This window comes from Fusarium vanettenii, assembly GCF_000151355.1.
Source record: "Fusarium vanettenii 77-13-4 chromosome 2 genomic scaffold NECHAsca_18_chr2_1_0, whole genome shotgun sequence".
NCBI lineage: Eukaryota > Fungi > Ascomycota > Sordariomycetes > Hypocreales > Nectriaceae > Fusarium > Fusarium vanettenii.
This window is the reverse complement of record NW_003315867.1, coordinates 20,719-32,808: the sequence shown is the minus strand read 5'-3', so window position 1 is coordinate 32,808 and position 12,090 is coordinate 20,719. Positions and strand designations below refer to the sequence as shown.

At 55.5% G+C, this 12,090-nt stretch overlaps 3 protein-coding genes across 3 annotated transcripts; 2 read left to right on the top strand and 1 right to left on the bottom strand.

The window, feature by feature from the left end:
• Positions 1–528: 528 nt before the first annotated feature.
• On the top strand, positions 529–4,561 carry NECHADRAFT_65991 (uncharacterized protein; the record flags this gene model as incomplete). Its single annotated transcript, XM_003046226.1, has 3 exons — positions 529–2,433; positions 2,578–3,184; positions 3,231–4,561. The coding sequence occupies 3 exons, from the start codon at positions 529–531 to the stop codon at positions 4,370–4,372; spliced, it is 3,654 nt and encodes a 1,217-aa protein (XP_003046272.1). The 3' UTR covers positions 4,373–4,561.
• A 252-nt stretch (positions 4,562–4,813) lies between these two features.
• On the bottom strand, positions 4,814–9,447 carry CHC2102 (uncharacterized protein; the record flags this gene model as incomplete). The annotated part of the gene is made up of 7 exons (XM_003045650.1): positions 4,814–6,278; positions 6,327–6,745; positions 6,801–7,273; positions 7,599–7,801; positions 8,528–8,712; positions 8,775–9,224; positions 9,304–9,447. Coding segments are annotated over 7 exons (3,339 nt in total), but the record flags the coding sequence as incomplete, so codon positions are not given.
• Positions 9,448–10,831: 1,384 nt separating this feature from the next.
• Positions 10,832–11,904, top strand: NECHADRAFT_32256 (uncharacterized protein; the record flags this gene model as incomplete). The annotated part of the gene is made up of 3 exons (XM_003046225.1): positions 10,832–11,512; positions 11,560–11,722; positions 11,771–11,904. 3 exons carry the CDS (start codon positions 10,832–10,834, stop codon positions 11,902–11,904), a joined length of 978 nt encoding a protein of 325 aa, XP_003046271.1.
• Positions 11,905–12,090: the final 186 nt, after the last annotated feature.

Here is a 12,090-nt window from a genome sequence, read left to right as displayed (position 1 = left end):
TGCCATCCATGAGTCGCCCCTGCCCGCTCCACGCTCACTCAAACGTGCCTGACCCCCCAAGCAAGTAAAGTGGTGTCAGCAAATCAATCGCCGCAGGGCAAGGAAGGAGCGTTACGAACCTCCCTGCCCAACCTCGCATCCAGTTCCTCCACCATCACCGATCCCTTCAACTACGCCATTTCATTTCTTCTCCTTCAACCACGATTCTCTTTTTCATCGACACCGACATCGATATTTATCTTGACATTCGAGACGAGCGAGCCTCCGAGTCGACTTCGGTTCACCGCCCCTCTTTTACCACCGACTCCGATCCCGACTCCGCAACGGTTTTCCCTCTTGGCCCCAACAGTGTGGTGTGACTTCATCCTGCATCCGTGTTGCAACTGAGCAATCTCGAGATCCCGTCCCGTCGTCTTGTTGCATCGCACCTGGCATGGCCATTGCCGCTTCACGACGGCCACCGCCCTAAACCCGCCAAACGCGACCGTGGGTTCCATGTGAACTCCAACACCGCCGACCCCAATGAAAATGCTGCGACGACCTCCCGGCGAGGGACGTCGGCCCTCCCAGCAACAGAAACTTCTTATCGCCTTTGCCATCATCCTCCTTCCCTGGATCCAGCTTGTCGATGCCCAGCAGCAGCATCGACCAGCCGCCGATCCAGCCCTACAACCGCTGCAGCGCCCTGGTGGCAGCAGCCAACAACTAGCCGACGATGCCGCAGTTCATCATCAGTGGGCTGCCACGCCCATCGACGCCGCCGAGGCCGCGTACGAGACGGCCGAAAACATTAAGCGAGCATCGACTCTGAAGGAGCGCCCTCCTCAGCAGAACCCCTCGAAGCGCAAGAACCGAAAGAATGAATACCAAAACATTATTATCCCTGACGATGCGAGCGCCCTCGCAACTTTGGCTCCGGCTGAGGCCGTAAGAGCACCAAACCCTTCACGACATCTTCGGCCCCGAAGCGTTCCTGCTTCCGGGCTGGCGTCGCCGCAGTCTGCGCGGAGTCTGAAGGACTGGGAAGCGGAGGACTTTGTTCTTCTGGCGACCGTCGATGGAGATTTGTATGCCAGCGACAGACGAACCGGAAAGGAACGCTGGCACCTCGAAGTTGACCAGCCCATGGTCGAGACAACGCATCACCGCGCCGATCAATCCATCCTCGACGAAAGCTTCCACCCCGTCGACCATTATGTCTGGGCCGTTGAGCCAAACCGTGATGGTGGGATTTACATGTGGATTCCCGACTCCAATGCAGGCCTTGTCCGGACAGGTTTCACCATGAAGAAGCTCGTCGAAGAGCTAGCCCCATACGCCGACGAGAACCCTCCCGTGGTCTACACTGGCGACAAGAAAACAACCATGATCACCCTCGATGCAGCCAGTGGAAGGGTACTAAAGTGGTTTGGTTCCACAGGCTCTCATGTCAACGAGGCTGAGAGCTGCCTGCGGCCCAATACTCTGTACGGCGTCGACGACGAAGAGTGCAGCTCCACCGGTACCATCACGCTGGGCAGGACCGAATACACTGTCGGCATCCAGCGACGAGATGGCCATCCCATTGCCACTCTCAAATATTCCGAATGGAGCCCAAACAACTATGATAACGACCTCTACCAGCAGCATCAGTCCTCACTTGACAGCAAGTACATTACCAGCCAGCACGACGGCAAGGTCTACGCCTTCAATTACGCGCGATCCGGAAAGCCCGAGCCTGTGTTCAGCGAGACCTTTGCTGCACCTGTTGCTCGCGTGTTCGATGTTTGTCGGCCTTGGGATGCAAACATCGAGAGCAATCCCGACTTGATTGTTCTTCCCCAGCCGCCCATGCCCGCGCAGGATGAAATCAATGCACGAATTCGGAGCAACAGCATCTTCCTAAACCAGACTCGCTCGGGGAGTTGGTACGCAATGTCTGGCCGATCGTACCCTCTCATTGTCAATGCGCCTATTGCTCAAATTTCTAGCCCTGACTGGCTGGACATTGCCCCTGCCTGGGACACAATCAATCAAACTCGACTATCCAAGGCTTTGGTGGGCACACACTTCCTCAACAGCAACAAAGGCGGCAAGCAACACCTTCGCAGCCTCCCCGCTGGATCACCCGCGGGATACGAAGAGCCTGATACATACGAGGAGACGGACAACGATTCCCGAATTCCCCAAGCAGATGTAATAACAGACGAGCCTACTATTTTCAAGAAGGTCAAGTCTATTCCTCAAAAGGCCGTTGACAGCGTCATCGAGTTTGTCAGCAACCCCATCTTGATCCCCATCTTCTTGTTTACTCTGTTCTACAAGCAAAGTAGCCTTCGCCGGGCCTATCGCCAGATCAGGCTCAAGGGTTTACACAATCTACAGTTCGGAAAGGATGGAATCTCGGATGATGGTGACGACACTCAAGGCAGTGAGAGCGAATCTGAGGGCGTTGTCAACCGCAGGGGAATTGTTGTCAAGGAGAAGGTGCTTGAGCAGCTCAAGAGGCCAGAGAACGAGGGCAAGCAGGTGAAGGAGAAGGCGGATGTCACCCCCACCCCAGACTCGGAGCACCGAAAGGTTCCGGACTTGGACAAGGATCTCCCATCGACACCTATCGCCGACGTGGACTCGACAGACGGGGAGGCGACGCCCAGGCCTCACAAGCACCAGGCTGAGCCCAAAGTTGAGTCTCCCACCAAGGGATCCGCCAAGTTGGATGGCCCCCGAGACGAAGCCCAGGCCTCGGCCGCCAACAAAACTCCGAACGAACAACCCGACGGCAACCATAATCGACCAGCCCCCGAGAAAAAGAAGAAGGCCCATAGGGGACGACGTGGAGGGGTCAAGCACCGCAAGGGTGGTCGTGCCGCCGAGGCATCACAGTCTCGTGACGACGACCCCGGTCCAGGGACTGTGGAGGATGCCGTGAAGAATGCCAAGAAACTGGGTGATCGTCCCAGTCTCGAGCCTGATGTCATGACTGTCGCCAACGACATGCAGTCCGTTACAGGCTCCATCATTCGTCTCGGTAGCATCGAGGTCGACATGGATGAGCAGCTGGGCACGGGTAGTAATGGAACCTTGGTCTTTGCTGGCAAGTATGACGGCCGAGAGGTGGCTGTCAAGCGGATGCTGATCCAGTTCTTCGACATTGCCTCTCAAGAGACCAAACTGCTTAGGGAGAGTGACGACCATCCAAATGGTAGGTTGCATACGTCGTCTTTCCGAGCGACTGCTAACAAAGCTAGTCATCCGATACTACGCTCAACAGTCACGGGACGGATTCCTCTATATCGCACTGGAACGCTGTGCTGCCTCGCTGGCCGACGTCGTGGAGAAGCCCAACTACTTCCGAGACCTTGCCATCGCTGGAGGACGCGACCTTCCCAATATTCTCTATCAGATCACCAATGGTATCAGCCATCTGCACGAACTTCGAATCGTCCACCGAGACCTCAAGCCACAGAACATCCTTGTCAACATGGCGAAGGATGGCAAGCCAAGGATGTTGGTGTCCGACTTTGGACTTTGCAAGAAGCTTGAGGGAGGCCAGTCATCTTTCGGTGCGACTACTGGTCGGGCAGCTGGAACCTCTGGCTGGCGTGCCCCTGAACTCCTGCTCGATGATGATGCCCGAGGCAACGTTATGAACGATCTGAGCACACAGAGCGGTTCTGGCTCGGTCCTAGTGGGAGACGGCATGATGCCCAACAACCGACGGGCCACGCGGGCCATTGACATTTTTTCGCTTGGCCTGGTCTTTTTCTACGTCTTGACAAATGGCTCGCATCCCTTTGACTGTGGCGACCGATACATGCGGGAAGTCAATATCCGCAAGGGCAACTACAATCTCAATCTCCTTGACTCCCTGGGTGACTTTGCCTTTGAGGCTAAGGATCTCATTGAGTCAATGCTTCAAGCCGACCCAAAGATGCGCCCAACCGCCAAGGACATTATGGCTCACCCTTTCTTCTGGTCGCCCAAGAAGAGGCTTGCTTTCTTGTGCGATGTTTCGGATCATTTCGAGAAGGAACCGAGAGATCCACCATCGCCCGCCCTCGTGGAGCTTGAACGTCATGCATCAGGTGTGACCAAGAATGACTTTTTGCGGCTTTTGCCACGAGAGTTTGTCGACTCCCTTGGCAAGCAGCGCAAGTACACGGGCTCACGGCTCTTGGACTTGCTGCGTGCTCTCCGAAACAAGAGGAATCACTATGAAGACATGCCTGACACTCTCAAGCGTAGCGTGGGACCACTCCCTGATGGGTATCTGTCGTTCTGGACGACACGATTCCCCATGCTGCTCCTTGTCTGCTGGAACGTAGTGTACAACGTGCAGTGGGATGACTCGGACCGGTTCCGCGAATACTACGAGCCGGCAGCTCTATAAAGAAGGACTGGGTGTTGACTAGTGGGGCCGTGGGCTTTGGAGCATTGGGTAAAGATGGAAATGACTTACAGGTACCTTGCTGGAGATGGGTTGGCTGGGATTTGGATATCGTATTTGGTTCGGACGTGTTGTTTCAACCTAGTGTAGGCGGCTCCTAGGCAGCGTAGTGAAAAAAGTACTGCTTCTCATATGCTTAATGAACCATGGCACTCTGTCTCTAACCACCAAAGAGTGCCGCACGAGTTGGGCACCGGTTATGTCACGTCTCGATGCCCACATCTTTACGCAAATGACATCAATTACAAATTGTAGATAGATCCATATGCATCCTGGCTGGCACTCTGATATCTTGATCGCTAATTCTCCTCATCACTACATGACCTGGTATCCCCAACACGACTCCAATAGTAGCATCATCACACATGAATTTTCGTCATCATCTCAACCCCATTGCACCAAAACCTGCTTCTTGCCCTTCTTGCCGCCCTTCTTACCCTTGCCTCCAGTCTCTTCGGCTCCAGCAGCAGGCTCCTCGGTGGCGGGCGTGCTCGGTCCACTGCCCCATTGGAAGCCCGTCTCGCGGTGTCCGTAATCACGCCGGACGGCACGCCCGTTGCCGTAGCCAAAGATTGTGGTTGTGGGCTTTGGTGCGGCAGGTAGAGCAGGGAAGGCGTCTTCGCCCGTTGGACGGGGTGCTGGACGGGGACGGTTGAGGGTTGTTGACTGAGAGGACGAAGGAGCGGAAGAGGCTGTCCAGTTGGGGCGGGATGATGAAGAGGAGGAGCTGGCGGCCGAAGGGAGAGATGGAAACGCGGAAGAAGTTGGAGGGTTCGCCGCAGGACGACCGGCCCACGACGAGGGCCCCGCCGAAACAGGCGCAGGGCCTCCCAGTCTTGTGCTGTTCTTGAGTTTGAGCACGCGGTTCGAGTGTTTCTGAGAGGGCGCCGCGTTGGGCAATGCCGGGTTCGTGGTGGCAGCATTGGCCCAACCGCTGGAGCTCGACGTCGCGCCGTGCATACCGCTCAGGCCGGGCAAGCTTGGATAGTCCTCATTGATGGCGCGCCAGTCCTGCCAAGCCTTGCGCAGGGCGTCGGCCTTGGCCTTGTCCTCGTACAGATCCGCGACCTCTCGGACAAGCGTTCCGAGAGCGTTAGACGATGTGTCGGCAAAGAGTGTGAAAAAGGCATCGATGAGCTGCGGCGCCGTGAGGCCGCCCTGGCGGTAGGACGAGATGTGGTTACGGAATGTCGCCATGCGCTGGCTGTCGTTGCCAAGGAGGTTGGCTGCTCGCTCTACCACGGCGCCATGGCGAACGAGTCGGGCACGTTCTTCAGGTGCGAGATTTGCCGTGTCGACGACCGTGGCCGACTCGATCGGGTTGGCGAGATTCGTCTGGCTTCCTCGAGGCGTGGTTGATGAACTGCCGCCACGAGGCTGTGATGAGGCAGCGGCTGGTGTGGGTGAAGGAGCAGACAGCGTTCCCCCAAAGGTTCGGTTCGACACGGACTGGGCCGAATGGATGGCCATCTGACGCTGGAAAGCAATCTCGTCACGTCGTAAAGGCTGGGCAGAGCTCACAGGGACCGTTTCCGCGTTAGGGTCACGGCCCCTATTACCTCTTCGCCCACCGCGTCGTCCCTCTCCATCACGGCCACTTGGGCCTCCTCGCTCTTGTTGATAGGGCGTTCGAAGATCGAATCCAGACATGTTGACTACTCGTGCATCCCTCCCTGCCGTCTTGCCTCCATGCTCGCTCAGCTGATGAGCCTGCATGTCCATTTCCGACTCGAAGACGACAAACTTCTTTTCCAAGCATTCCCGATCTTTGCATAGGAAATGATCCTTCTTGAAGTGTTCCTCGAGCGAGTTGTAGTCGAGATAATAGTGTGGATGTCGTGAGTCCCGTCTGTCGCAGATAAAACATCGTTCGTGCTTCATCCTACAGTGCTCGTACAGCTTATCGTCGTCGTAGAATCGTTCTCCGCAGAAGCCACAGAGAGGATGGCCCTTGAAACCGGTCTGGTCCGCGGCGCCGGGCTTGTCGTCGCCATGACGCATGTGCTTCTCCAGCTCACGGTCCCCAAACAGCTCGTGCTCGTGCGTGAATACCCTCTTGTTACGAGTGCAGAGATCGCACATGCGCTTGCGGTGGGCGGACTTGACATGGCGGTGCAGATCGGGCCAGCCTAAGCCAGCAAAGTCGCAGGACGGGTCAGGGCAGTTGTATCGTAGGAGGAGGACTGTGTCGCCGACGATATCCTCGTTGGTGTACTTGATTCCGATGTTGCTGTCGGTTGTGGTGATGTCCTTTTCCGAATAGTCCTCGAAGCGCTTCTCAGCATCGTCGGTGAAAATGACAAAGGGAGCCGGAGTCTACAAGATTGTCAGTGATTCAGCACTTGGCAGCAGGCCGGGGAGGGAAACATACACGGCAGTGTGCGCAGTCCTTCGTCTTATAAAGGGCTCTCATACGTAGACCGCAGATGTGACATGTCGTGTGGTTGCAGGGCGCAATCGAGTGGTGGGCGACTGGGTTCGCGCAGATAAAACAGACTTCACCTTCGTCATCGTCGTCGGCAGCTTCTGCCGTCTTGCCCGCGCTCATAGCATGGGCTCTGGATGCTGCGGCAGCGACATCTTGGGCTGCTGGGTTCGCGGGCACTGAAGGGACGTTGGCGTTGTTCCCGCCTCGTCCACGTCGCTGGCCTCCTCGCCGACCCTGGTTGCCTTTGCCCCGTCCTTGTCCTCGATTGCGAGAGGCGTTGCCTTGGTTCTGTGGCTCAGAGGCAGCCGCACCAGAGTCTCCGGCTTGTGGAGCCATAACGGTCGGTTCCCAGTGCTTGGTGGTAGGTTGATGTGTCGCCGTGGTTGAAGTGGGAGGATAGATCCGTGGAACTCTGGCTTATGTCGCTCGTCGAGGTGCTGCTACCCAGATAGTGAAGGTGTTTGGTGGGTCGAGGGCTTGAGAAGAGAAGAGAAGAGTCGACTGCGTCGCGGGCTGTGTCTTGATGGTTTGCTTGAGTCGTCGGGAGTGGCAAGCTTGGTGTGGTTAAAGAGAATGGCTGAAGGTGATGTCCTGGGCGATGATGTCGACCAGATTTTATTTGGGGTGGCCTTGGGCCTTCTTCTTCTGTTCGCAATGGCGGGGCACTTCCCCGACTCGGTGGGCGGGCAGGAACCACCAGGCAGGTACGTACCTCCCGCTGTGCCCTGCCCTGCCACTAACTTGTGTGGTGCCGTGGGGGCGTTGTGGCTTGTGCAGCCACCCTTACCCGTATCCGCGGCTGAGTAATCTCACCCTTCCGGGGCTGGAGAGCCGGGGCGATGCAAAACTGAGGTGCTTGATTGGCCTCTTTGGGTGGTACGACATCCAAAGAGTCACCGGCCAGGAAAACGCCGGAGTTGGCGAGATTGGCCTGGCCTTTATCCCTGAGTCATTATGATGCGGGTGGTGAAGAGGACAGACATACAAAGGACCCAAAATGAGGTTTCCAATCCGGTAGTGTGCCTTGTCTTGATGATTCACATGGATATTTCCACCTCAGGCATGACTCTTTGTTCAAGCAAGGCACTCTTTGCATGCTCTGAATATCCCGCTTGATTGTCTTTGTAGTCAGAGGATTACATTCTTCACCAGTCTCGCCACACCTCTATGCATTAACAATTTGACTTTGCTTTATCTGGCGCTCATGAAGCAACCAGTCTGTTTTTTTAAGCCATCAGCGCAAGCTGTGGTGTAGCAATTCCTAGTATAAAAGCATACTCCCTCATCCTGACCAGCTATGAAGTGCCATGTGGACGCCAAAGAGCCCACCAAGAGGAAATGGCCTTCACTCTCCAGCAACTATAGTGCTCCTATCCTTTACTTCCATCTCCCAACAGGCCATGAATATCCTCAGAGCACTTGCTCGACGGCCTCTGCTGAACCCACGGGCAAACCCACCCATAGCCAAAGCATCCAACTCATCCAACTAAAATCACCCAGTATGCTCCCCTGTCCATATGCTGTCATTGCCGCCAAGGGGAATAAACAAAACCTGCAACCCATCAATGCCGGTTACGCCGCTGCGCGCCTAAAACGCTGTCATCTGAAATCCTCATTGACTTGCCTCGTGCTGAGGCCTATACCTGCATCGTCGTCCTGCCGTAGCTCACTCCTCTCCAACCGGGTAAAGGTGGTTTCCAATATCCTTGTTCATCCGGAACATGTCCACCCTAGCTTGCTTGAAGACTGCCTGCATCTTTTCGTCGCATATAATTTGGCGCTTGTCCTTGGGATCTTGAAGATCGTTTGCTTTGATGTGTTCCCAAAGCTTCTTGACAACTTGGGGTCGGGACAGCTATGAAATGTTAGTCCACCCGAACATCTTTACCTAGGGGTCAAACCCGACATGGTACATACCTGGGTTTCACCCACGAGCTCTGACAGAGTAGTGCTCAGGTTAAAGGGCTTCTGGAAACCCCCACCAGCCTTTCTCTTCTTGCCCACCTCGGCGTCCCCTGTGTCCAAGTCGCTGTCGTCATCGGCCTTAACCTTCCGAGCACTCTTCTTGCGAGGTGCAGCCTTCTTCTTGGTGGGCTTTGCCTTATCTCCTCCCCGGGTCTTGCGTCCTCTGGCTAGGCTGTTCTCCTGCGCCTGCAGCTGAGCAGCCAGGCGAGCGTCTGCGTCTTCAGCCGATGATGATCGTTTGACCTTCTTTCGCGAGGGTTCGGGAGTGGCCGACTGTTCGGTCTCGCCAGCATCGGATGCGCCATTGGTGGCGTAGGGTTCGACGGAGGAGGGGGGCACGATGCCGTTGTCGGCTCCAGAAACGGCGTCAAAACGAGCCTCAATAAGGCGCTTGATGGCGTCCTGTCGTGCCGGGTTAGCGATACGAGATGAAATGGAGGCGGCAGCTAGCAAGCGCAATACTGGTAGAAAGGTTGCATACCTTCTGGTCGCTGAGATCCTGCCCGCCGAGGGCAGCCTGTAAGCCCTGTCGAATCTTCTTTCGCGAGATAGTCTCGAGGTCGGCCGACCCAAGGATTTCATCAATGATGAGCGTATAGCGATCGAGCTCTTCGGGAGTCACTGGGCGAGTCGTGTATTTAGCATTTGATGCAGAGGGAGAGGGTCTGTGCCAAGGGTGTAGCCGGGCAACTTACAAGGAACACTCATGATGACTAGCCAACGAGATTCGCGGAAGACGGCAGCTGTAAATTGCTTCGGGTTGCACAAGGAAAGGAGGTTGACCCGGGAGCGGAGGCGGCTCGGATGAACTTGTCACGACGAGAGAGGGGGCTGCCTCGAACGGCGGGGGTATGGCGCAAACAAACAGGAGGATCGATCGACGGGCAACAGCAAGCTGTAGACGGCAAGGGAGAGTCAAACGCGATCGCGGCAGAGGAGGAAGAATGCGCCGTGGTCGCCGATATCAAAGCATATCCCAGGGCAGCTGCGCAGGTTGCTTCTTGGGAGGGCCAGATGCGATCAGAGGATTTCGCTGTCAATGCGGTTCAGAGCTGGTGGATGACGATGGTTGGTCGCCAAGGGTCCGCGGTCGGTCGATTGCACCGGACGAACCGCGGCATGAGAGAAGGGGATAGTGAAGACGGAAAGCGACCGGTTGAGGTGAATGCGCGAGACGAAATTAACGAGAGGGATAGAAGAGTCAGGCTTGGAAAAGGCTGAGGGCGACGTTTTTGTCCGATGTTATGGCTGGGCCAAGTTGACGTCCACCACAGACCCGAAAAGGCAAGCCACCGATCTCCAGTCCGATGAGGCTGATGAGGCTCACCCGAGGTGTGGCTGAGCGGGGGCCAGGGGACGATGCAGCGAGGATGACCAGTGACGTTGGAGGAGAGCTGGGGGTGTTAGCCCGATGGGGAAAAGCGTATTTCGGGAAGAGGGCGCCAATCGCCAATCGACAGACGGGAGCTTCATCCAGATCACGACGGATGATAAAGCTTTGTTCTGTGTTGTGCGGTCTAGTCAGAGACTCAGAGTCGAGTCTTTCATCCTAACCACGTGATTTTATTATTCGTGAACCTTTGTCATTTCCAGCACAATCAGGCTTTTTCATTTCCTTACCAAGCCATGCCAAAGCCAGAGGAGCTCAGTCCGTAGACGAATCAAGTCACACGGGCATGCGCCAAGGAGGGCCCAGACGTACTGTCAGCACTTAAAAGAGGCTCCAGGCCATTTATCCCCAGGCTCTTCTCCAAGCGAAATTCTCTTTGGGGATTGTATTCTCTTTGAACAATGCACTTGCTTCCAGCACGTCAAATACATGGGCAAGAATGTCTTATCTGTCTCAAGAGCGCTGAGTCCCCGGCTCCTCGGCTCATTGCCCCGCGCGGCCGAGACTTGTCCCGTGATATCCGTGCCGCAGAGGAGAGTTGAGCCTTCAACCATCAAGACAGTCTCAGGAACACCATCAGCCATCGATCAACGTTTCAAGAATGGCACCCTTTCCAATGATGAATCCACTCAACGCCCTCAGCCAAGCGTTTCCGCCAAAACCACACTTCACAGAGTCTTCAGTGCCTGATTTGACTGGCCGTGTCGCCCTCGTGACGGGCGCCAACACGGGCGTCGGCCGTGAGGTTGCACAGGTCCTCTACAGTAAGAACGCCACTGTCTGGGTCGCCAGTCGCAGTGAGGAAAAAGGTCGGGCCGCTCTCGAGACTATCAAGCAGCAGCATCCGTCGTCCAGCGGCGTGTTGAAGCTGCTCAAGCTTGACCTTGCCGACTTGACCACTATTGGTGCCTCGGCAAAGCAGTTCCTCGAAGCTGAGAGCAGGCTTGATTTCCTGTTTAATAATGCAGGCGTCATGACGCCCCCTGAGGGCTCAAAGACGAAGCAAGGATATGAGCTTCAGCTGGGGACGAATTGCGTTGGCCACTTTCTCTTTACCAAGCACCTCACACCTCTTCTTCAGGCGACAGCCAAGACAGCGCCGAAAGACTCTGTCCGTGTCATTTGGGTGTCTAGCTCAGCTGCCGATGCATTTTCACCCACAAACGGCTTTGACCCCGATAACCTCGATTACAACAAGCCGCGCACGATCATGCACAAGTATGGTGTGAGCAAGGCTGGCAATTATTACCATAATGCGGAGTTTGCAAGGAGGTATAAAGAAGATGGGATTGTGAGCGTGGTAGGTCTATTAATTGCTCTCATCCAGCCTGTTGCTAATGTACAAAGGCGCTCAACCCCGGTAACTTACACAGCGAGCTTGACCGTACCTCAGCCTGGTGGTTGTACTACCCTCGAGTCATAACTTGCTACCCTCCTATTAATGGAGCTTACACTGAGCTCTTTGCTGCATTTTCCCCTGATATCACAATCGAAAAATCAGGAATCTGGGGTAAGTGGCCCAACTCCCTGTCGAGGGCATGGTTCTAACGGCGTCTAGTTGTCCCTTGGGGCCGATTCATGCCCATCCGTCCAGACTTACAGGCTGGTGCCTTACTGGAGTCCGAGGGCGGAACAGGAATGGCAGAGAAGTTTTGGCTGTGGTCGGAAGAACAGGTAAAGCCATACCTGTAAGCTGCAGGATTATGATCATGACTTGAGTCAAGGCCGAGACAAAGATCAAAGGGAGCGTACCTGTCCCTATTATAAGAACATTGCTTAAGCCTCTATAAAAATCTTATAAGGATATGTTACTCCCTTGTCTTAATTTTAGTGATCCTAAGAAGACTAATCATAGTTGGTCCCCGTGCAAGCAAGGAG